A 24,640-nucleotide genomic window follows, 5' to 3' on the forward strand; every position below is an offset into this window, starting at 1 on the left:
GCAGAGAGCCGAGTCCTGACCCTGTCAGCATCAGCACCACTTACTGTCCACCCAGCTACAGGGGTTTCATTAGGCACACACACCAGTACTTAATCTTTCACTTTTTTAAATAACCATCTCCATATCAAACATGCTGTACCAAGTACACAAGCACATTCATCCTCTACCTGCATCTAGCTCTGTCCATACTCTCCCTCTCTGTCTGTCTCTCTCTCGCTCTGTCTCTGTCTGTCTGTCTCTCTCTCGGTCTCTGTCTGTCTCTGTCTCTCTCTGTCTCCATCTCTGTCTGTCTCTGTCTCTCTTTGTCTCTCTCTCTGTCTCTCTCTCTGTCTGTCTCCGTCTCTCTCTGTCTCCATCTCTGTCTGTCTCTGTCTCTCTTTGTCTCTCTCTCTGTCTCTAACTCTGTCTGTCTCTGTCTCTCTCTGTCTCCATCTATGTCTGTCTCTGTCTCTCTCTCTCTCTGTCTGTATCTCTGTCTCTCTTTGTCTCTCTCTCTGTCTCTCTCTCTGTCTGTCTCTGCCTCCCTCTCTCAATTCAATTCAATTAATTTCAATTCAATATGTGCTTTATTGGCACGACATACGTGTACATATTGCCAAAGCATGTAAAACAACAACAACACAATACAACAATGATTATAATAATAACTCTGTCTCTGCCTCACGTTCTCTCTGTCTCTTTGTCTCTGTCGCTCTCTGTCTCTGCCTTGCTCTCTGTCTCTCTCTCTGTATGTCTGTCTCTGCCTCACTCTCTCTCTCTCTGTCTCTCTCTGTCTCTCCTGAATAGATTTACAGAATAGTGCATATGAAACACACTTTCTAAAAGAAGGCTCTCTTGCTGTGAATCTGTCCTTTTTTTCTGTCCATCTGCTTTTTATCCTATCTCTCACTCCACCTCTTCCTCCATCTGGTCCAATGCCTCTCTGCCTCTCTCTCTCTCCTCAGCACCCATCTCCTTCCACCTCTGTCTCATCTTTCTCTCATCTCTGCTCTTCTTTCCCACCTGCCGTTTGCTGTCCTCCTACCCCACTGGCTCGTCCCTCTCTGTCTCTCTTTTTCCAGCTTTCCTCCCTCGTTCTTTCCTCTCTCTCGGTCTCTCTCCCCCTCCCTCTCATCACGTCTCCTGTTTTGCCTCAGATTCAAAAGGATGACCCACGGTGCCAAAAAGCCCCCGGATACGGTGATAGGCGACATTGTGCATCAAAGTAAAAAGCACAGAGACCCAAACAGCTGAGCAGGACGCAAAGAATCAAGACAAGGGAAAATCAATGTTATTGTTATTATCTAATTACAATTAGCTGCTGCAATTAGCCATCGCAAATGTGAATTAAATCGCAAATGTGATATAAAAACACAGAATTTGGTGGCTCTAGGGAGGAGAAGGAGATCCAACCAACTACTTCAACATCCTTTCTCTCTCTACCTCTCTATCTATCTATCTATCTATCTATCTATCTATCTATCTATCTATCTATCTATCTATCTATCTATCTATCTGTGTCTGCAGCATTGATGCACGCGGTGGTGTTTGGTAACGTGACAGCCATCATTCAGCGGATGTACTCGCGCAGGTCCCTCTACCACACACGCACCAAGGACCTGAAGGACTTTATCCGGGTGCACCGGCTGCCCAAGGCCCTGGAGCAACGCTTGATGGACTGCTTCCAAACTACCTGGTCCGTCAACAATGGCATCGACGTCAGCGAGGTACGAGGCGCGCTGCCCTCAGAGATCTGGTTGATGGGGTTCACTGTGGCTCAGTGGATCAAACACCTCACTGTTACCGAGAGGCCAGTCCGGTCGGGTCCCGATTCCTGAAATAAACCTGTTAATCCGGCCATCTTGCCCTCCAGGCAGACTCAAAGTCATTGCAAACATTTAAGTCCCAGCTCTCAAACACACACACACACACATGCACACTAACACAGGTTGAGCCACTTGTCAAGGGCAACCCAGTATAATTTTATGGCCTGCTGGCTCATGGAATGGCCATGCAAGTCACAGCCTTGCAGTCTCCATTGGCTCGAGAAGAAGATGCTGATGTTGGATGCGTTCCGCTAGAATTCAGCTGTGGTTGTTTACAACAGGGCCGCCCAACACAAATTCAGAAAACGGAGGTCAACCTCTCTCTGTCATAGAGATACCTCTCGCTTGCATCATCCAGAGATGGTGCCCAAAGACAATTTTCCACTGCACACCTTTAGCTTAGTACAGATGCGAATAACCTAAAATACGAACAACAATGCTACATACAGATGTATGAATTAGCATAGCTGTTCGCATTTTTCCTATACAGTTGTATGTAGCGTCGATGTTGGCAGCAGCCTGTCAAGCAAACCATGAAGTAAGTCTTCAAATGCACGGGGGACAAAATTTCGGAGGCGTTTTAGAGACGGACAGTAGACGGCTCAGTATTATGGTTGCAGCGTTATCCCTCCAACATATTGCTTGCATGTCAGCGTGGGTATTAAACACATTTGTTTCAGCTGAATTGGAGACTCTAAATTGCCCATAAGTGCGAATAGCGTGTGAGTGATTGTATATGGGCCTGCCCCAGTGCATGCTGGGATAGGCTCGGGCCACCTTGTGACCCTGACAGCGGGTGCGAGTAACGAACGAATGAATGATAACTTACTCCGCAGCTGCTGAAGGACTTCCCAGATGAACTGAGGGCCGACATCGCCATGCACCTGAACAAGGAGCTGCTCCAGCTGTCGCTCTTCGAGTCGGCCAGTAGGGGTTGCCTGCGCTCCCTCTCCCTCATCATCAAGACCTCCTTCTGCGCTCCTGGGGAGTTCCTCATCCGACAGGGGGACGCGCTCCAAGCCATCTACTTCGTCTGCTCCGGCTCCATGGAAGTCCTGAAGGACAGCACCGTGCTGGCGATCCTGGGTGAGATATCAACACAATATGGCGGGTTGAATCAAGCGAAAATACCCTGTCATGATGTTTGGATGGTATGACATTGTCTCCTGTGTTTAGGTTTCCCTGCTGAAATTGCTCCATTTACTCCACTGAAACACCGCTTTTGACAATATATCTTACTGCGGTTCGCCGTTCCATGACAAAAAAGTACTCGCTGTTCGAGTGAAAGAGTCTGGCGATGATACTTGCCATTAACCTCATACAGGCTTTTTTTTCTTTTTTTAACCATATAGATAAATCTATACCCAGATCTATTTGTATGTTACTGTTCATAGATATGTTTTTGTTTGTATATGTATAATTTGACCCTGTGATGGCCTGGTGGCCTGTCCAGGGTGTCTCCCCGCCTGCAGCCCAATGACTGCTGGGCTAGGCTCCAGCATCCCCACGACCCTGAGAGCAGGATAAGCGGTTTGGATAATGGATGGATGGATGTATAATTTGACTGGTACTGGAAAAATCTCCTTTTCATGAGGATCCTTTTGAAAATATGGTATATATATATATATATATATATATACACACACACACACACACACACACACACACACACATATGATGCCCAGTTTTGAGGTGGAAATAGCTGGAGGGACTTGTCTTAGGTCAGACCATATACTCAATACATACACACACATCATCGTGCATGTCTTCCTCTTCCTCTTTGTCCTTAGTCGTAAACATAAGGCGCTCTCTTCAGTATACTGTGGAATAAAGCAAGACAAGCATTCACAGAGGCTCTTTCACAACCCGGCTAGATCATTTTTAGAGTAAGGCATCAGTATAAGATCATAAAAAGGAGCCTGTTAGTGCCTTATATAACCGTGTCTCTTGGTGGACAGGGGCCCAGAGGTGGGTCATAACCTGCACACTCAAGGTCTTGAGCAAAACAGTATTAAAAAAAAAACAACTAAATTTTGTATTACCCCATACATTAGGGCACAACGTTCTTTCAACGCTGCAAGAAAATAAGTTGAGAACAGCAGTAGTTGAGAAACGAAGACCAAAATCATGCAGCTTAACCATGCACGAACATACATATGTTAGAATAGGGCTTCTAAATATGTGTGTCAGAGAGGTTTACAGAGCCCATAGGTCTTATTCAGCCGAACTGCAGACAGCTGAAGTACATATCCCATATATCATGCTTAACACATAAATGACCTGACAGCTCTGTATTACTTTACCATATGTTACACACCAGGGTGACCAGGGAGGAAAACTGGCAGCATTCTACATTTTAACAAGGAAAGATGGCCGGATGTGAACATCACTTCGACTCCGTGGGTCAATTCAAAACTCAATAGCGGCCGACCTCAACCCAGCTTGATAAACTAGACTACCACCCTTCATCTTTGGGGCTTTGCAGGTTGTTGTAGTTTGAAATGGCCCCCGAGCATATGCAGGCTACATTCAGATCTCAGCAAACATTTTTAATGCTCAGAGAATGATGACTGATTATACGGCAACTGTTTTATTAAAGTAATAACAAGCTAACCCGGCATTTATTCAATCTTAAATTGTTCTGCGTTGTGAGTTGTGCAGACAACACACTCGGCCTGTTTTCTGATTCCCAAATCCCACCTGCCTGCTGCGACCACATTGTGGAAATACACTTAGGAAGATTGATGCTGATATAAATTAACGATTCATTCTAGCGATTTAAAAATTCTCATACAACTAAGATAGCTGTCTGTGAAGTCGGCTTTAAAGCAGGATGGATGATTTCATGGATGCCCTGCGACTAAAACTATTTAATCCTCAATCTTGGCTGCAAAATTGCTCTGACATGGCGAGTTAGACTTGAAGCATCGGGATCGCAGGTCAATACATCGACTGTTTTTTTTGTTTTCGCACCATTTACCTGCACTAAAGGACACAGTTAGTCTCATTCACACTCGCTGCCTACCACTTCACTTTCTGCCATCTTGTCTACACACACACTTGATCTTAGCCAAAAGGCTGAGAAGCGATGCCATCTTGTCTGTAGCTGTTGGTTTTTCGCTCAGACCAGACCGGCACATACGGGTACTTCGCAAAATGTCATAGCCACGCCCCCTTTTGGGGTTAGACAACATCAGATCCTAATGATACTAATGCAATTTGACATGTGTTTAGCAGGGAATTTGGACAAGTTTGTATGCATTCATTTCGCGTTAAACAAATCTTTTTGAAGCTCCCAGTTTTTCTTGGACACCTGAAGAAACAAAGTTAAGGGCACACTACTGGGTCCTTCTCTGAGGACTTGGGTTCTTCAGCCAAACTTCTCTTAAATTCATTCACCCCATGAATCCCTGGGCCAAAAAACAGCAGGATAAAGGTATGTTTCCACGACCAATTACGGCATGTTATCATGGACATTCACTAACAGTTAAATAGATGCCTAAAACGAGCCAAGGTATGGTGAGCTAACGTCAGCTAGCATAGTTAGCTAGCTAGATGGCTAGTGCTTTAATCTAACATTAGCTAACAAAATATACCAGTAGCGACAGTTACCCCTTTAAGATAGTCATGTCTATTGCTACTATTCATCGAGCTATGATTATTTAAGATGTCAATGCTGTTTTAGGATGTTTAAATAACACACAAACTTTCCTGCATGCTAGCTAGGTTATGTTGGATGTAATGTAGACCAAAGACATTATGGTTGATAACCGACTGTTAGCTCGTGGGGGGGGGGGGGGCAAATCAAATTCCGCTTAGGACCCCATAAAGCCTTGGGCCGGCTCTGCTTTAAGGCATAGCTTTCCCAGCTAGCATCCGGATGTGGGCCACTTCAGGCAATGATGCGGCACTGATGGCCTTCTCCTGGCCCGGACAAAATGGATGTGAGCCTGAAGTGGCCCACATGTATAATAGAAAATATGGCCCAAATATGCTAAATCAAATGTGGGCCTTTTTTGGCAAAGATGCGGTGCTCTCAGCAACATGTAATCTGGATGTGACCCTGAAGTGGCCCGTGTAGTAAATGGTGAATATGGCCCAAATATCACAAAACAAATATGGGCCACCTTTGGTAAATATATGGCATATGCGGCATTGCTATGGCTTGGTTCTGGCCCAGATCTGGCAAACAGGAGCTGACCGCCCAAGTGCCATAATTCCACGTGGTATGTGGGCTGGATGAAGTGTCGGGTGTGGGACGGGTCCAGGCCACAGCAATTTTGCTATCTGGTTTGTGTTCTCTTATAATACCAGTGGTCATAAACAGTCGTAATGAAAAGAAACTCAAATATTTGATCAATCATATTTTTATTTGGTTGCTAAGCAACACCTGTGTGCCGAGTTTTGGTTTGCACACTAATATTAGTAATCGTGACCACAGGTGTGCACTTATTGGCTAATTTTCAAACGCTTGGAACAAGATCAAGTGGGTGATAACCGGAGACCCACGCGATCCATGTTCTGCAAAGAGCGGCAGACAGGACGATCCCGCTGCGGCGCAGTATGAGTAACTGACGGGCAGTGGCAGGGTAGCAGCACTCTGATCATGCTGAGATGTAAACAGACTGTGTGACGGCGTACAGACAGCAGCAGCAGCAGCAGGACGCCTCTCCTCTTTCCTTTCTCTACCTCTCTGAACCCCGCTGCCTTCTGCACAGAGCAGCTGCAAATCCAAAACGGCACCGCCAAAGCAATTTGAGAGAGAGAGAGAGAGAGTGCATGCGTGTGTGTGTGTGTGTGTGTGTAAGAGCATGTGTATCTATATTAGTGGATTTGTATTTCTGAATGCGCGTGTGTGTGTGAGAAAGAAAGAGCATGTGTCTCTATTGGTGTGTTTGTATTTGTGTGTGTGTGTGAGAGCATGTGTGTATTAGTGTATTTGTATTTCTGTGTGTGAGAGAGAGAGAGAGAGAGTGTGTGTGTTTGTTTCAGTGTGTGCTTTAAATGACTATGTACTTTTGTGTGTGAGGCAGAATGTGTGTGTGAGAGAGGCAGAACGTGTGTGAGTGTGTGAGAGAGAGAGAGAGAGTGTGTGTGTTTGTTTCAGTGTGTTCTTTGTGCTTTAAATGACTATGTACTTTTGTGTGTGAGAGGCAAAATGTATGTGTGTGTGTGAGAGAGAGAGATGTGTCTATATCAGTGTATTTGTATTTCTGTGTGTGTGTGTGTGTTTGTGTGTGTGTGAGAGAGAGAGAGAGATCGAGAGAGAGCATGTGTGTAGATATTAGTGTATTTGTATTTTTGTGTGTATGTGTGAGAGAGTGTGTTTGTTTCAGTGTGTCCTTTCAATGACTATGTACTTTTGTGCATGAGAGAGGCAGAACGTGTGTAAGAGAAAGCGAGAGAGAGCGAGAGAGCATATTTTTGTGTGCATGTGAGAGAGAGAGAGAGAGAGAGAGAGATTTTTGTGTGCATGTGAGAGAGAGATTTTTCCCGTGTGTGCTTTAAATGTCTGTATGTATGTACTTTTGTGTGTGTGAGATAGTGGCAGAACATGTGTGTATGTGTGTGTGTGTGTATGTGTTACCTGTGTCTGTTGGATGAAGACGGAGGTAGACAAAGCATGGGGGGGTGAAGGGGAAGCACAGGAGGAGGAAGGGGGGGGGCAGGATTTGTGCGATGCGCATGCGCCCCGGCCTGAGTTTTGTCACCCGTGTTTGTGTGTCTGTGCACGTATATATGAAGGCTGGGTCCAGCCAGACCAATTACACTTCCTCCCCAGCCCCCTCTGAAGTCAACTTTAAAGCGGGCCTTGAATAATTCACTCTGTGTTGATTATTTATACTACGGTGCCGAGTCAAAAAAAAACAACCCATTGTTTGTTGCCAAGTGTGCGTTCTGCTTCACACACACAATTGATTCTGGTATTTCATGTCAGACTGCGTTTATTCTAAATTCTCTTTCATCTTTATTATGTGCAATCAAGGCAGAGTGCACGTATATATATAAATATATATGTGTGTGTGTGTGTGCGTGTGTGTGTGTGTGTGTGTGTTGGCTTTTAATTAAACGGGGCATGAGTGTCTGAATGATTTGTGGTTATTATTTTCCAGGAGTATGTACAGTTTGTGTGTGTGTGTGTGTGTGCTACTTTGTGCTCATCTTTTGTATGTTTATGGTTTTCCTTAATGGATCTTATTTTATTATTACGGCTTGTTTGAGTTCATTGTAGCATTATTGTAGCCTGTTTTATGTTACATTACTATAACCTGTTTTATGTTACATCATTGTAGCCTGTTTTATGTTACATTACTATAACCTGTTTTATGTTACATTATTGTAGCCTGTTTTATGTTACATTACTATAACCTGTTTTATGTTACATTATTGTAGCCTGTTTCATGTTACATTTTTGTAGCCTGTTTTATGTTACATTATTGTAGCCTGTTTTATGTTACATTATTTTAGCCTGTTTCATGTTACATTATTGTAGCCTGTTTTATATTACATTTCACTGGTACTAATTTAAATATTCTCACCTCTGTGACAGAATTTTCCACTTCCTGTGAGGAAGCCTTCAGACTGAGTATAATGTGTGAAATTACTTTTTACACATCGCACATTATTCTTCTGAAATAAACTGGATTTATTCATATCGGCCTGGAAGGGTGGTTGCAATACATCTCCCGTGTTTAACAGTGATGAAGCTGAGTGTGACTGGGCTTACTCTTCGCCACAACTCGTCCTAACAATGGTCCTCATCCCTCTTCTTCCGTCACCTCTCTGCATCCAAGGTCGCGGCGACTTGATTGGCTCGGACTCCTTGACCCGGGAGGAAGTGATTAAGACCAACGCCTGTGTCAAGGCCCTGACCTACTGTGACCTGCAGTACATCAGCCTCAAGGGTCTCCGCGAGGTCCTCGCTCTCTACCCCGATTATGCCCAGAAGTTCCTCACCGAGATCCAGCACGACCTGACGTACAATCTTCGCGAAGGACACGCCGTAGAGGTAGGCCGAACCGACGCCGTCGTCTCTTTTCACCCATTTCATTAATTTTTGGGTGGCATGGTGGGGGGGGCAAAGTGAGCAGGCCACCAGTGCATCACAGGGCTAACACGCACACGCACACAAACACACACACACACATATATATATATATACGTACATACAAAAACGTGGGCACATCCATGTAGACACACATGAACACAAGCCCAAAAGAAGGCGTCCAGGTGGCGTGGCGGTCTATTCCGTTGCCTACCAACACGGGGATCACCGGTTCAAATCCCCATGTTATCGCCAGCTTGTTCAGTCATCTCTCCAGACACAATTGGCTGAGTCTGTGGGTGGGAAGCCAGATGTGGGTGTGTCCTGGTCACTGCACTAGCGCCTCCTCTGGTCAGTTGGGGTGCCTGTTCGGGGGGGAGGGGGAACCGGGGGGAATAGCGTGATCCTCCCGTGTGCTACGTCCCCCTGGTAAAACTCCTCACTGTCAGGTGAAAAGAAGCGGCTGGAGGAGGCATGTGGTAGTCTGCAGCCCTCCCCAGATCGACAGAGGGGATGGAGCAGCGACCGGGACGGCTCGGAAGAGTGGGGTAATTGTCTTTTTTTGTTTTTGTTTTTTTTATGAGATAAAAGAACTGACTAAATACTGGTCAGTATTTGTGTGTGTACCATGTTTAACTATCCTAATGGGTACCAAATGTCCCCATTTGGATAGAAAAACCAGAAACCACCTAACTTGTGGGGCCATTTTATGGGGCCCCACAAGTGAAAGGGTCTATTTTAGGGTTAGGACTTGGTTTTAGGGTTACGGTTAGAATTAGGGTTAGTTTAAGGTTAGGGGAAGGGTTAGAGTTAGGCATGTAGTTTGCGTGGTTAGGGTTAAGGGCTAGGGAATGAATGTAGTCAATGAGGGGGCCCCACAAATATAGTTTTGCGAGTATGTGTGTGTGTGTGTGTGTGTGTGTGCGTGCGAGATCTTAGCTCTGTGTGAACACAGTCTGTCTCCAGCCTTTTCATTCTGATCTCTCTCCCTCTCCTCCATCACATGATCCAGACTTCAGCATTATCAACTGAAAGGATTTCTCTTCGGGAACAGTCTGAAAACTCTCTCTCTCTCTCTCTTTCACACACACACACACACACACCACTCATTTATATGAGCAATTGAGAGCACGTGTAATCTCCACACAGAGGGGCTGTGTGGAGATTAACCAGGACCCATGACCCTCTTGCAGCATGTGGCTATAGTGCTAACCGCTAAACCGCTAATCCAGCGTGGGTTTAGGTAACCATTATCCCCATGTGTGCACCAAGAGTGTGCTTTTCAATTAATCCCATTGGTACAGTAGACAAGCCATTTATCCTGTTTGCAGGCGTGGCGCTCCGGGGGCCGAGGCTGAGGAGGCCGAGAGATAAAGCCACTTCATCATATCAATTACACATATTCAATATATGTTGATGATATATGGCTACATATGTTAATGATGTTTATAAGAGATGATTACTGTGCAGATGCCAGTATGCCGTGTCTCAGATTAAAGTTGGGAACGCGATAATGTGCGGTGTAGGTGTACTGTAGGAGCAAAAATAAAATAAACAAATAAAAAAATCACTTGAAGTCGTTTTGCGAGGAGATGTTAGTGCAGTTACACATTATTTATTTATTTGCTCAGTTGTGGCTGAATTTCAGAGTTACGTCAGCCATCAGAAGCCAAACAGCCGGGTAGCGTGGCGGTCTATTCCATTGCATACCAACACGGGGATCGCCGGCTCGAATCCCCCTGTTACCCCCGGCTTAGACGGGCGTCTCTACAGACGCAATTGGCCGTGTCTGCGGGTGGGAAGCCGGATGTGGGTATGCGTCCTGGTCGCTGCACTAGCGCCTCCTCTGGTCAGTTCGGGGCACCTATTCAGGGGGGAGGGGGAACTGGGCGTGATCTTCCCACGCGCTACGTCCCCCTGGTGAAACCCCTCACTGTCAGGTGAAAAGAAGTGGCTGGCGACTCCACATGTATCGCAGGAGGCGTGTGGTAGTCTGCAGCCCTCCCCGGATAAGCAGAGGGGGTGGAGCAGCAATACTTCACCCTTTTCTGCCATCTCATTGGCCGGCCTGTGATCAAACCTCATCAGCCAGTAACAAGGAGAGCGCGGTCGCATACAGAGTGAATAGAGAGCTGCGGAAATGACAGGGACACCCGTCTAGTCGGGTCGGCGACATGTCAGCCCCTGCTCCACTACGCCCGACAACACCCAGAGTGGCTGTAATTGCCTCCGTTAAACCGGTTGCCGCTACTCCGACAGCTCAGCTCACTGACATGAACACCCAGCATGCAGAATGCCCCGTCGACTAAAACATCTGGAGCGTGCACATTTCAGGTTGCACCGCTACTTGAAAAGCTGTGCCTTTAACGCACAGAGACAGACTGTCAAACACATACACAAATACACACACTCCCAAATGAGTTATGAAGGTAGCGGCAACAGCAAAGGAACCTGCACAGGCGCTTTTGGAACTCACTGATTTGCACCGAAGCCTTCCTGCACTTTGCAATTGTATTCGTCTGCACTTTTACATGCTCAGGGTTCGCTTACAAGTGCCCTCGAGCAAGACACCGAACCCCTAACTGCTCCTGATTAGCAGGTTGGCGCCTTACGTGGCAGCCTCCTCCATCAGTGTGTGAACGGGTGAGGCGTGCATCGTAAAGCACCTCGGGTGGTGGTAGGCTAGAAAGCGCTACACAAATGCAGCCCACTGACCATTTGCAAATGTGCATTTGTTAATGCATTTATTAATGCAGTCCCACCTGCACAAACACAGACACTTACACATGCAGAGACCCCCCAATACACAACCCCAAATATCGACGACACAGTTAGACAGCCATATTTTCATCCTGACACACACACACACACACGCTTAAGTTCGGCCCAAGTGGCTGTGATACAAGTAGCCGCGGCGGTATCATTAATGGTGCTCCACCAAGCGTGCCGTGGATCTATAAATAGCCCTGGCAGAAAGGCGAGGGTTGTCCCCACCTCCGTGGCGCCCCCTCGCCCAGAGCTCAAAATGGAGACCGGGCTGATAAATATAGACGAACAAACAGATGGAGAGATGGAGAAGGATCAAAATAGATAAGAGGGAAAAGGAAGGAGGAGCGGAGAGGAGTGGAGATTTCCAAGTTGCTCCCTCCCGAGATAGCGCCTGAATAACATTTGCATACACGTGCCGACACACACAATTGAGCACACACACACACACGTGCTTGCACACACATTTGCAAGCACAATACACACACATGCGGCAATACTAGGACACTTGCAGAGCACTCAACCATATTCATGCATGAAGTGTCTTGCAGAGTGCTGTACCACATTCACTCATGCTGACACACACATATGTAAACCTACAGGGAGACACACATATACACATATAGTACGTAGATATACTATAGCTTCAACATGCATAGATACTATGGTACACATATAGTAGGGCACAATTTTCACACGTGCAACATCTTCTGTATGCATCACCCATGTGATCACTCACACACACACACACACACACACACACACACACACACACACACACACACACACACACACACACAACTGCACTCTGCCCTTTTGATGGCGAGCCGCACATCAAGGATGGCACTTGTATGCATGCTCAAAAATGCACACACACACTCACACAAACAGCATAGAGCACAGCAGTAACCCCCCCCCCCTTCCCCGAAGGCAAGCCACTTCTAAAATTAGACCCCAAAGATCTAAAAATACCCCCCGTGCCATGTGCACGTTTGGTTGGGTGGAGGGAGAAGAGGAGAGGGAAAACAAATCAAGGGTAGAGGGTGGGGGGGTGGGGGAGGAGGGAGGGAGCGCTTGGAGTGGAGGTGCGGGTGTGAGGGGAAAGGGGGATGACAGGAATTTAATTTTTCTTTTAATCAAGAGAGCGAGACGAGGGCGAGATGATGAAAGGACCGAGAGCTGCAGAGAGGGATGGAGTTTAGGGAGTGTGAATGGTCGGCAGTGATATTGCAGGGTTTTGAATGGAAAGGCTTTTCTCCCTGCTGCTGCTGCCGCTGCTGCTGAGTGAATGAGTATCATTCCGCTGCAGCTATTGTGAATGGCAACTCGCACACACAGATTGTAAATGGCTCAAGAGCTCCCCCTTTTGGTGAAATTATAAATAACAGATATCCTTAATTTGACTAGAAATTATAACATGTAAACAAACCTGCCTCATCTATCTATCTATCTATCTATCTATCTATCTATCTATCTATCTATCTATCTATCTATCTATCTGTCTATCTATCTATCTATCTATCTATCTATCTATCTATCTATCTATCTATCTATCTATCTATCTATCTATCTATCTATCTATCTGCCTATCCATCTATCTGTCTACCTGCCCATCTGTCTCTGTCTATCCATTTAATTCATGATTTTCTTTTGAAGTGTTTTTTTTTCCTCTTTGTAGATGGTTTTACCCTCCTCTTTACCTCCACCTCTTTCTCCATTACGGCTCCCTCAGTTTTCAACCCGCCCCCTTGCCACCATCTCCGTCTCTCCATCACCACTGTCACGCTTCACTCTGCTCTTGTCCTTTCTCATCAGGCGGACTGGGAGAGCAACGGCGGTCTCGTCAAGAAGCTCCCGTCCATCAGGGAGGACGAGGAGGGGTCCGGGTCGGAGGGGGAGCACTCCCCCCTCCCCAAGATCCCGCCCCTGGGGAGGCTGGGCCGAGGCCTGAGCTCGCCGCTGCGCTCCCCTCTGCGTTCGCCTCTCCTGCCCCCCCGGCCCTTCCGCCCCCCCAGCGACCACGTCCGGCCTGCCACCCTGCAGATCCCCGTGGTCAGCTTCAGCTGCACGTCGCAGGACCTGAGCCCCCGGTAGGAAAACCCCCTCAACCGACACCTTGTGTGTGTGGGGTGGGGTGGGTAAATTGAAGGGCGAGCAGTGATGTTTGGTAGCCCGGATTTATGGATCATTTGTTTCGTCATTAGACCACCTGGACCCCACCGCCTCACTATGACCTATAACACCACCACTTATCACGACTATAACCACAATGACCTCTGACACCACTTATCTATAATCACTATGATCTGCTACGCCACTTACCTATAATCATCACGATTGATAACACATCTAGGAGTCATATGGTTTGGCTTGCTGTTCTTAATGCTGCATCAAAAGACCCGATAACCTCTTTGTAGTTTTAACTAATTAAGCCGTGTCTCTGGAGAATAGACACCAAGCAGTTTGGCTTCTATTGACTGTACAGACCTCCTCGTGTTGACACATTATGTTAATATGCTGCCACCTTGTGGAATATCGCTCACGTTTCATCTCTGTTCTTTCTGTTCCTCATTGCTCTTCCTCTCTTTTGTTTTCTAACTATCTACCTATCTAGGTTTGTGGATGGGATTGAGGCAGAAAGCAGAAGCGCCTCAGCACAAAAGTTTGACTTTAGTCCCACAGTAACCCGGACCTTCACACCCAGCCCTAGCCCGGGTAAAACACACACACACACACACACAAACATGAGCACAGAAAACTCTTTGTATTTGATTTCAAAGTGATGTGTGTGTGTGTGTGTGTGTGTGTGTGTGTGTGTGTGTGTGTGTGTGTGTGTGTGTGTGTGTGTGTGTGTTTTTACAGGAGCCCTGGAGGAGGCTGAGACAATGCAGACAATAGCTAAACTGAAACATGAGGTAAGGGTAACACGTCATTGTATCCAGACTAGCAGAGGTACCCGGCGTTGCCCGGGGAAAATATTCACAACCACAATCTGATCTTTACGATACAATCAATGAAATATAGGATAACTTATGATATGATACATGTGATAAACGAATGTTGACTAAACAGATCTTATTAACGAAAATTATCAAATGTCATAATTTTCAATCCATTCATCAAGCTTCTTTGCCAATGTGTGTATTAATCGCCGCGAATCGCCACAAAATAAACTCAATTTCGCAAAAAAATGAAATTTTTTACTTGGTTTTTGAAATATTTTTCCAACTGTGCAATCCCTGGAAAGTGCTGATTGTAAAGATACCTTTCTTTTTGTTCTACAATGAGTATTTCTGGAGTTTAAAGCGAACATACAAACACACACTCTTGCTTTATATAAATATATAGATTTCATGTGTGTGTGTGTGTGTTTCTTTTTCTAAAAAAATTTTTTTTGAGACTAGCTTTTAAGACCAGCACAACAAAAACCGTAACAGTCGTTGATGAACTTTGTATTTTCATTCGTCCCCATGTTAGAAGGTCCTTTTTTGGCTGCTGTATAGCTTGTACATATAACTATGAGGAGAGTTTTCATTAAACCCACTAACAGACCACAGGGCAGAGAAACAATACCGTTTCCCGGGTGGGATTTCACTAAAGATTGGGTTTTATGTGGTTTCACAAGACCACCACTTGTATCACCAACTCATCAATTTGACCAACACAACATTTGCGACCATAAAACCCAGATTGAAATTCTTTCACATCCAAAGAAACTACGATTTCACAACGCAATAGACTGTTACGTTTGACAAACACATACGTCGTACACATTCACACAAACTCAACAAAGATTTTGTTTTGACCTCACTTTTCTTTTCATCCATCTGTCTATCCATCTTTCTCTCTTCAGATGAGCGTGCTCTCCCGCCAGGTTTCTACTGTCAGTCAGGAACTGCAGGAAGTGACACGTCTGCTCAAGCCCCTCTTCCACAACCCCCAAACCCTTCTGGTACCCAGCGGTGCCATGACTCCACCCCCTAGTGTGTCATCAGACAGCTGCTCCCCAGCCCCTCCCCTTCCCGCCCAAACCACTCCCCTCGACTGTGCAGGAGAGAAGGATCTCCTTGGCAACCTGGCTCCATCATCTCCCCACCTGAGTACGACTGAGGTGTTGGAGCTGAGCAGTCTTCCCAGCCGAGGCCAGTTTGATCCCCAGCTGGGCTCGCCCCCCTTACTTGCCCTGTCCATCCCACCTCCTCATTCGTTAACTCCTTGTCAGAGTACCACACTGCCCCCGGGCTCCCATTACTCAGCTCCCCCGTCACTCAACAGCTCTCCGTGCGAGTACACCGCGGTGCCCCGCCCTTATTCCTCCTCATCCATCTCCATTCCCACTCTCTCTGCTCTAGCCCCCCCGCAACCCTCCACACTTACTTCCCTACCAATGGACTTGGCAGCACCACCCGCCACACCACAACAACAGCTGATGCCCCACCTGAATACCCGGGGTCGGCCCGCTGTCCGGCACCAACCTCCCCTCAGGCCAGAGTCCCAGCCCCAGCTCCGCCATCAGCCCCCCGACGGGGCGTCGTGCCCCCAGAGTCTTCTCATGGACACGCACGAGGTGGGGTGGGGGGAACACAGTGCACAGTTCAGCTTCATCGATGAAGAAGGACCTGCAATTTAAACCAAAAAAAAAAGAAAAGAGAGAAGTCTTAGACGGGACCAGCATGGTGAACAGGCATGCTATCCCCCTACTGCATGAGGCCCATTTGCCCAAACCCAAAGGCCCCCACACACTGTATTGTGGCTGTGTTGAACATTGCATGTCAAACAACATGATGTGAAAAAGGTAAAATCTCAGCACCTCCCCCTTGTCAGGCTGTGCAAGGTGAAGTTAGATTACGTTTAAGTTTCCTTTATTAACCCCTTGGGGAAACTCAGTTACTGCAAATTAACCCACCCCAGCTGTGATCTGTGTAGCTAGCAGCAGTGCGCTGCCGCCTCCATGCTGCACCCGGGGGACCAACTCCAGTTCTTTTCCCATGCTTTGCTCAGGGGCACAGGCAGGAGTATAAACCCTAACATGCATGTTTCTTTTGATGGTGGGGGGAAACCAGGAGCACCCAGAGAAAACCCACCGCAGACACGGGGATAACATGCAAACTCCAGAGGAAGACCTGGGATGACACCCCTCACCCCCCACCCCCCAAGGCTGGACAACCCTGGGGTTCGAAACCCAGGACCTTCTTGCTGTTAGACAACAGCGCTAACCACTGGGCCGCCGTGCTGCTTACTGTCACATTGTGCGACAGATGACCTTTATTCAAGGCATACGATTCTGTCCACGACTTGAAAAATTTGTCCGAGACATCTCAAAAGCAGTGTGTGGGGGCCTCAAGGCGGTTCATCGTGTAAATACTTTAAACTCAATGCATTATTAACTTATGATCATGAACACTGGTGGTGACCGATGTACAGTCAGACAATAAAGAGAGTTTTACAGTTCGGCTTCCTGTGCATTTCAGTTGTGCTTACTGGACGATATTCCACTGAAAATGTATTTATAGTGCATTTCAAACACACACACAGTTATGACACAACGCTTTAGCTGCTTGTCAATCAGGTTTTATTGTAGCCATGGTTGTGTCTTGTGTCTCGTTTTCTCAGCTGCCCATCCCAAGCCAAAAATCAATAGCCAGTAAGGTTACGAAAGCAGAAATGGGTAGACAAATGGTTAAACAAAAAATGTGAGGAATGGTGTGTGTGTGTGTGTGTATGTGTGGCTACTCGGTCAGCCTTTTGAAGGACTGCACAGTAGGGCAGACAGCGCCCCAGTCCACAGGCTTGGGGTACTCGCCCTTCTCCAGCAGGTACTGCCGGCCCTTGTAGTCGGGGTGCTCGTAGAAGACCCACCAGCCCCCCAGCACCTTGCAGGAGTGCACCTCCCGCCAGTGGAACTTCTCCAGCACAGACGGGCAGTCCTCGGTTGCTTCCAAGGCCTGGCCGGCGAAGTCCCCTTTACCATAGAGCTCGATCTTATAGGGGCTTTCGCTGGCCTGGAGGCGGAGGCGTCAGTCGAGAGAGACAGAAAGGATTGTGGGGAGGGGGACGGGGAACAAGGTGTGAAGGAGAGGATAGGATTTAGACCGGGGTTTGGATAAAATGAGGCATGTTACAGAGGAAGACGAGGGTTAGGTGGGGATTTTGGGTGCAGTTTGGAGAAACAACATCCAGCAGTGATGACAGACGAGAGGTAGGAGGATTTGGCTCAAGGCAAAGGACAAGTCTGGTAGGGGATTAAACAGGCAGTGCAATATGCAGTGGCATGGCGCAGCAAGGTTGGGGGGGTGGGGGGTTAAAGCCGCTATGAGGTGTTTCGGATTTTTGTTGACCTCGGCTCCCCCCTGTGGACAAAAGCAGGGAAAGAACGACTTCATTTTGCGTAAGTATCGCCTCTTGTCTCACAGATCTCCGTTCACCTTCGGGTGGCTCGCACATCTGTGTTGAAGAGAAGATCGATAGATGTGGTGCTGTTTTTGGGGGGGGCAAAAACAGCTCTTTACAAGATATACAGCAATTAGGTATCTCTAATTGTAGCCACGACTCCCGTTTTTGTGCTGTAAATCGTTTAATCCAATTTTGCTGGGAATCCCACCTGAGGATGATGTCCCAACATCTGATCTCCTCGCTGACGGTTTGATTTGCCTGTGTCGGTCATATAGAGGCAACAAAACTACACCGAGACTGACCAAATATAGCAGCAGCTTGGATGCTGGGGTAGCGGTGGGGAATCACGGGACTGGAAGGAGAGAAGAGAGAGGACAGAGACATGGGGAGGGCTGATAGGGTGGGGTTGAATGGAGGAGGTGTAGAAATAGGAATCTATGCCTGCAAGCATCAGCTGAACCAACCGGCACACAAGCATCCATTTTACAACTTCACTGTTGAGCGTCCAATCTGGATATGACGTAAAATACACATAACACTAACTACTCGATGGAAAACACTGCAGTCTACACTAGACCTACTTCCAATTACCTACATACACACACACAAAATTACTCATGCACACACCATCCCTATGGGCAATTTAAAGTTTCCGATTCACCTGACCAGTGCTAAACACTAACACCGGTTCCTAACATCAGATCGTTTCACTTTTCCCTAACGAGGCTGTGTCCTACCCTGACCCATGCATTAGCATTTGCAGAGGGAGAAGCAGCGCCAAAAAACCCCCCCACAAATCTCATCCCCCTCCGTGCAATGCGACATCGCTTGTGGCATATCTGGACAATTTTTCGTGCTCCAATCACTAGTGTTCGCTCGCTGTACGTGGGGACGAGGTGCGAGACACCGCCGTCTGCTGAAAAACACGTGTACGATGACACTCGGTCCCTTTCAGATGTGGACATTTGTAGCTGTGTCTCTTTTTACAGCAATTACTCACCCTTGCTGTAAATGAAAATTTATATAGCATTCCCTCGATGAGAAAGGGGTTAAAAAAAAAAGACCACTTTTTGTCAACCTGAAAGCAGTTTTAACACAACTTTAGACGTGTCAGAAGAAAAACCACACTCCATTTGAAGGGTTTCATTCCAAAATGATCATTTTTTTGAGACGAAAAATGCGACCTGCAATTCTTTCATAACTAAATTGAGACAATTCCACCTTCAAATGACTTATCGTTGTGGGTTCGTCAGCAAAAGCCTTAAAAGGCTACCACCTTAAAAGTCTGCTCGGTTATCTTTTTAGGGTTAACTTTACTCGGAGGTCATTTCTGATAGATGGCTGATACCTTGTTTGGATGGAAACCCTTCACTTGGTGTTATCCAGAGAGTTCGGGGGCTTACAAAGTGAATCATTTTGCAGGAGCTGACTCTGTCGTTGAGGCCCATCCAGCGCTGGTAGTCGGGATACTCGCCCCTGGTCAGGACGTACTGGTAGCCCATGTAGTTGGGCCTCTCGTAGACCACCCAGGTGCCGCTCTCCACCCGGATGGAGTTGCAGCGGCTCAGGTAGGAGTGGAAGTCGGTGCAGTCACTGTCACACTCATACCTGCGACCCTGGTAGTTCTTGTCCTCGTAGAAGATGATCTGGGAGGGAGAAGACAACGGACCAGTTTTAGATAATACCACCGGGGTAGCTCCACCAAACTGTCCCATTTGGACTTATAAGGCACTCCACATCCACACGGAAACATCCACCCAAACAATCGAGTCTTTCACATATTAGAAGCGGATTTCTTTTCTTCTAAGGGTTTCGAGATATCGAGCCTTAATAACCCCAATAGGAGCATATACCCCAAGAAGAAGCTGAACCCCACATAGCATTTCAATTGTGAACTGCTGACAAGGTGTAAGGCAACATATAAGTCACTTGTGCCACCGGGCAAATGCATACAGTGAAGAAATTAAACAAATACTGACTAAGTTGTGACTACTACAGTGTAAGATGCCACTGTGCGACTCCACCGGTACTCACTCGGCCCATCTTGTGATCCGCCGGAGAGGTCTCCCCCTTGAGAATGCACGCGATCTGTCTGTGTGTGTGTTCGTGAGTGTATGTATGTGTGTGTGCGTGCGTGCGTGCGTGTGTGTGTGTGAAGTGGTGCCTGCCCAGACCCTGCGCCCCCACGTTCTTTTTATACCCACCGCGCCCCCTCTATCATCGAGACAACTGCTTTGTCATGAAAACGAGATCCAAAATTTGAGTCAGTGATTCCGTTGCTATTCACCTTTTCCAGAAAGAGGCGGTGGGATTACACCGCATAAAGGCCAGGGGGTGAGCAGGCGTCCGTCCGTTGATTCTGTTTAGACCAGACCGCCCGCTTTGTAAACATACACACACACATGCAACAAGGACACACAACCCACTGATATATCACATTTTTACACATACTATACACAAACTCATGCAGTATTTAAGCAAGCTTTACATGTCTCGCTGTTGCAGAGGTGTGCTCGAACTGTAAAGTACCGTAGATGTGAAACAGAGCACTTTGAACAATTACACACATACCACTGCTCTTTCTCTCTCCGTCACTCACACACACACACACACACTATAAACACAAGCTTTTTTCTCCTAACATTGCACAGATGTCATGGAACTATGAATTATTGTAGATGTTAAATTGAACACTCACAATTACATGCACAACTGCTCTCTCTCACACACACACAAACACACACACACATTCAAATGCACATGCTATGAATGCAAGATTTAAATCTCTTAACGTTGCACAGATGTCACGGAGCTATAGGCCCGGTACTATAGATGTTAAACAGAACACTCACAATTTAACACACACCGCTGATCTCTCGCTCACTCATTTTCACACACACACACACACACACACACACACACACACACACACACACACACACACACACACACACAGATGTAGTTATAACGTAGTCAGGGTGAAGATCTGCTCCACACTAGGTGCTGATGCACTGAGGGGACAAAGTGGCCGAGTCAGCTCTCTCCGTGCAGCATCATATCAGAATGATCAATAGCTGCCCAGAGCCACGCCGAAAGGCTCGTCCAATAGGAACACAGCCAGGCAACTTCCTGTCCAGCTGACGGGTAAACCAACCCGTCTTACTACTCATCAATGGGCCGACTCGCTAGGGAATCGCCGATCTTTTAATCTTTCGCACCTAGATTTCGACGTTTTCTCGTTAAGTGCATTAGTGAGAGAGTCCCCACTTAGCAGATTAAGCCCCGTGTCACCGACCGTTCTCAGTGGGGGAGTGTAAGGAGTGTCCCTCTCTCCCTCCCTCTGTCTCTCTCGCTCCATAATGTGACTTCGCATTTATGCAATACTTTCAACTAAAACTTGGTGGACAGCATCCTCGGTGATGCCACCAACTCAAACCCTGCAGGGGAGGCCACACCTGTTACACTTCTAACTTGCACATTATGCCAAGTAGAACCGAATTAAATCATATGCAGACCGAGAGCCACGTTTCACATCACTTCACTTTACTCCATATTTGTTCTTCCTCCGCGTTCCGCATCAAAGCGCGACGTAATGACGTAATCAATTCATGACATCCCCCCCTTACTTGGATTAGAACTCTAATGTCTCCTTCACATAAACAACAGGTCATATCTGAATGTTAATAACATATTCTCTCACAGAATAAACATTCCTGCCCCCTAGTATTGTGTATTAATTTTCTCTATTACCATACACATGAACATATGCATTCTCACATTGAATTCACTTCATAACAAAACCTGTGAATCTCTGGGGCATCTTTATTTCTCGGCGAGGTCTCTCTGTCTGTGCTGTCAGAGGTCGGCATGGGGATGACCCCGGACTGAGTGTCTCTGGTGTGGACCTCTCTGTGTGTTCAAGGCCCTGGTTTTCATTCTCACTCAATGTTGTCTGTGTTTCTTTTCCAGCAGGTGATGACGTCAGCTCAGCTTGTGTGTACCTTTTGACATGGGTTGTGTTTCTGGAGTACTGAGCTCCTGTGGGTGACTCGACTACCACATTGTTACCGTTCTTACTGATTACCATGTGTGGTGTCTGGTTGAAAGTTGTCGTGAACTTATCTGCTTTGCCCTGTTTCAAAAGGACTTCATCTCCCACCTGTACTTGGGATGGTTTGGCTCCGCGTCGGTCGTTGGCGTATATTTTGGACTTCCCCTTTCGCTCTGCATCAGTGTCCTGTGCCTCCAGGTCACTCCTAGGTGTACTGATGTCCGGCAGCTTTCCTCTCAGCTTTCCGTTGAATAAGAGTTCGGCTGGGCTCTTGCCCGATGTGGAGTGGTCTATGGATCTGTAGATGGTGACGTACCTCCGGAGTTCCTTCCCAGTCCAGTCCCTCTGCCTGTGCGATGCGTATCCGTTTCATGATCGACGCGTTTGCCTCTCCACTTCTCCATTTGTTTGTGCCCATTTAGGCGTAGTTTTCACGTGCTGTATGCCGTTGTCTTGACAGAACTCCTGGAACTGTGATGACAAGAACTGTGGTCCACAGTCGGACCTGATAGAGACAGGTAGACCGTGGCGGCTGAATATGTTCTCTAGACAGTCTATCACTTTGTCTGTCGTGGTGGATCACATGATCTCGTACTCATAATATCTGCTGTAGTAGTCTACAACTACTAAGATAGAATATCCTATTGGTAACGGACCTAACAAATCCGTGGCAATATCCTAGCATGGTCCATCAGGGAGAGCTGTGGGCCGCAATGGCTCTGGTACGTCGGGCCGCGCCACTAGTTGGCACCCGTGACATGACTTAACATATTTCTCTGTTGCCCCGTACATCCCTGGCCACCACACCTTTCCCCTGAGATGCTGTTTTGTCCCTACAATACCTAAATGTCCTTCACAAGCTAACGCTAGAGCTCTGTTCTGTAGGCTCTGCGGTAGAACAATTCTCGTTCCTCTTAACACTAACTGTCCTATAGTGCATAGTTCCTTCGCGATAAGCGCATAGGCTGAACACTTCTCAAACCGGCCACTCTGTATCGCTTTCCTCACCTCATTCAGTTCTTCATCCTCTGCAGAGGCTCTCTCCACCTCTTTTGTAGTCAGCAACCTGGACGTCGCTTGCACTGCCACAAACCGCACGTATTCTTCCGCTCCATGTGCGTGTGTTGTCTTCTTTGCAGTGTCCCCCAGGAGACGAAACAGAGGATCAGCAATGTTGTACTTACAAGATATGTGTATCACTTGAAAGTCATAAGGTTGGAGATGGAGCACCCAACGCTCGATCCGGGCGCACGGTTTTGATCTGGGGCTGTAGATCACCTCCAGAGCCTTATGATCCGTTATCAGGTCGAACTCGAACCTCTTGCCGTATATGTATGGGTGTAGGCGTTCACATGCCCAAACCAATGCCAGGGCCTCGCGCTCCGTTTGAGAATATCTCCTCTCACAGTCTGTCAGGCTCCTGCTCACATAACATATAGGCACCATAACTCCCTGCTGTTCCTGTACCAGAACTGCTCCTATGCCTATGTTAATTGACTCAGGGGCTACTGAGTCAATTAACATTACTAGGTCTACACCACCCACATTAAATGTTAATCTATCAATATTTCTACTGTCACGTACTACAAATGCATATTCTTTATCCTGTTGCTCTTCCTTTTCTGAGTCTACGTATTTCACTGACTGTTTGCCACCTTTAGATTTGCACATTTTCGCATAGTGGTCTTTACCACCGCACTTCCTGCAGGTTTGCCCGCGTGCTGGACATGTTTCATCTTTTGCAAAGTGGTCTCCGTGCCCACAACGATAGCACACTTTCTCTTTCCCTTTTCCTTCCGCTTCACGTTTTCGGCTCTTCTTGACCCATTTCCCTTTGGATACCTGGTTCACAGTCTCAGTTGCCTTTGCGTCCGTGTTACTCACTCTCATTGCTGCCATCTGTTGTTCGACTCTCACACTGCGCAGCAATCTCTAGCGCCCTCGCTAAAGTCAGCCCCGAACCCTCCTCAAGCAGCTTTCTCCGCACATATTCTGACGTGTATTTACTCAGCACCGCATCCCTGAGCTGGTTAGACACATCCCCCCCCAAAACCACAGTCCTTAGCTGTCTGGCGCAAACGTGTTACAAACTGTTGTACAGTCTCTCCATTGTTCTGTGACAATTGGTAGAAAGCCTGGCGCGCGAACGCGGTATTCACCTGAGGCACGAAATAGTTATTCAGTGCATCCACTGCTTTGGCATAATCTTCAGGACCTCCCGTGTCGTCAAGGGTAGAGAAAACGTCCTGCACATCTGTCCCTGCGTGATGCAAAAGTAATGCTCTTCTCCTAATCTTTCTACTTGCGCTGACATTGTCTGTCATTATCAGACCTTTACCATCTGCCAACAACTCGGAAGCCGTTAGCCATCTACTCCAACGAGGACCTTAGCGTAGCAGGCTCGTTGTAGCAATCAAACTTTGGCACGTTGGTGTTCTCCATCTCGCGGACGAACTAAACTCACTTTCCAGATTTAACTATTCGAATTTAGTACCCTCGTCGCCACTGTTACACTTCTAACTTGCACAGTATGCCAAGTAGAACCGAATTAAATCATACGCACACCGAGAGCGACGTTTC

General features: G+C 47.1%; 2 protein-coding genes across 6 annotated transcripts in view; one reads left to right on the plus strand and one right to left on the minus strand.

Moving 5' to 3' along the window:
• Window positions 1-16,246, plus strand: part of LOC130131410 (potassium voltage-gated channel subfamily H member 3-like) — a 45,372-nt gene extending 29,126 nt beyond the window's left edge. Inside the window, exons 9-15 of the mRNA XM_056301086.1 lie at window positions 1,507-1,706; window positions 2,642-2,891; window positions 8,600-8,814; window positions 13,432-13,706; window positions 14,231-14,331; window positions 14,479-14,531; window positions 15,470-16,246. Of these exons, the coding sequence (XP_056157061.1) occupies window positions 1,507-1,706; window positions 2,642-2,891; window positions 8,600-8,814; window positions 13,432-13,706; window positions 14,231-14,331; window positions 14,479-14,531; window positions 15,470-16,246 (1,871 nt within the window). The remainder of the gene's footprint in view (window positions 1-1,506; window positions 1,707-2,641; window positions 2,892-8,599; window positions 8,815-13,431; window positions 13,707-14,230; window positions 14,332-14,478; window positions 14,532-15,469) is intronic.
• Window positions 16,247-17,345: 1,099 nt separating this feature from the next.
• LOC130131537 (gamma-crystallin S-like) lies at window positions 17,346-24,401 on the minus strand. Of its 5 annotated transcripts, XM_056301266.1 has the most exons (4): window positions 20,044-20,052; window positions 19,413-19,655; window positions 19,283-19,285; window positions 17,346-17,618 (listed from the first exon to the last, which is right to left on the minus strand). In XM_056301266.1, exons 1-4 carry the CDS (start codon window positions 20,050-20,052, stop codon window positions 17,346-17,348), a joined length of 528 nt encoding a protein of 175 aa, XP_056157241.1. The 5 variants fall into 5 exon arrangements, with proteins under 5 accessions (XP_056157241.1, XP_056157240.1, XP_056157237.1 ...); XM_056301265.1 differs by lacking the exons at window positions 19,283-19,285; window positions 20,044-20,052 and adding an exon at window positions 24,393-24,401; XM_056301262.1 differs by lacking the exons at window positions 19,283-19,285; window positions 20,044-20,052 and adding an exon at window positions 24,393-24,401 and having other exon boundaries at window positions 17,346-17,607; window positions 19,375-19,655.
• Between the last annotated feature and the right edge of the window lie 239 nt (window positions 24,402-24,640).

Source organism: Lampris incognitus, chromosome 21 (assembly GCF_029633865.1).
Source record: "Lampris incognitus isolate fLamInc1 chromosome 21, fLamInc1.hap2, whole genome shotgun sequence".
Lineage (NCBI taxonomy): Eukaryota > Metazoa > Chordata > Actinopteri > Lampriformes > Lampridae > Lampris > Lampris incognitus.

Coding starts and splice junctions, on each gene's coding strand:
- LOC130131537 (XM_056301262.1), bottom strand. Junction 17,608..19,374: donor TGGATAACACCAAGTGAAGG/GTTTCCATCCAA, acceptor GGCCAGCGAAAG/CCCCTATAAGATCGAGCTCT.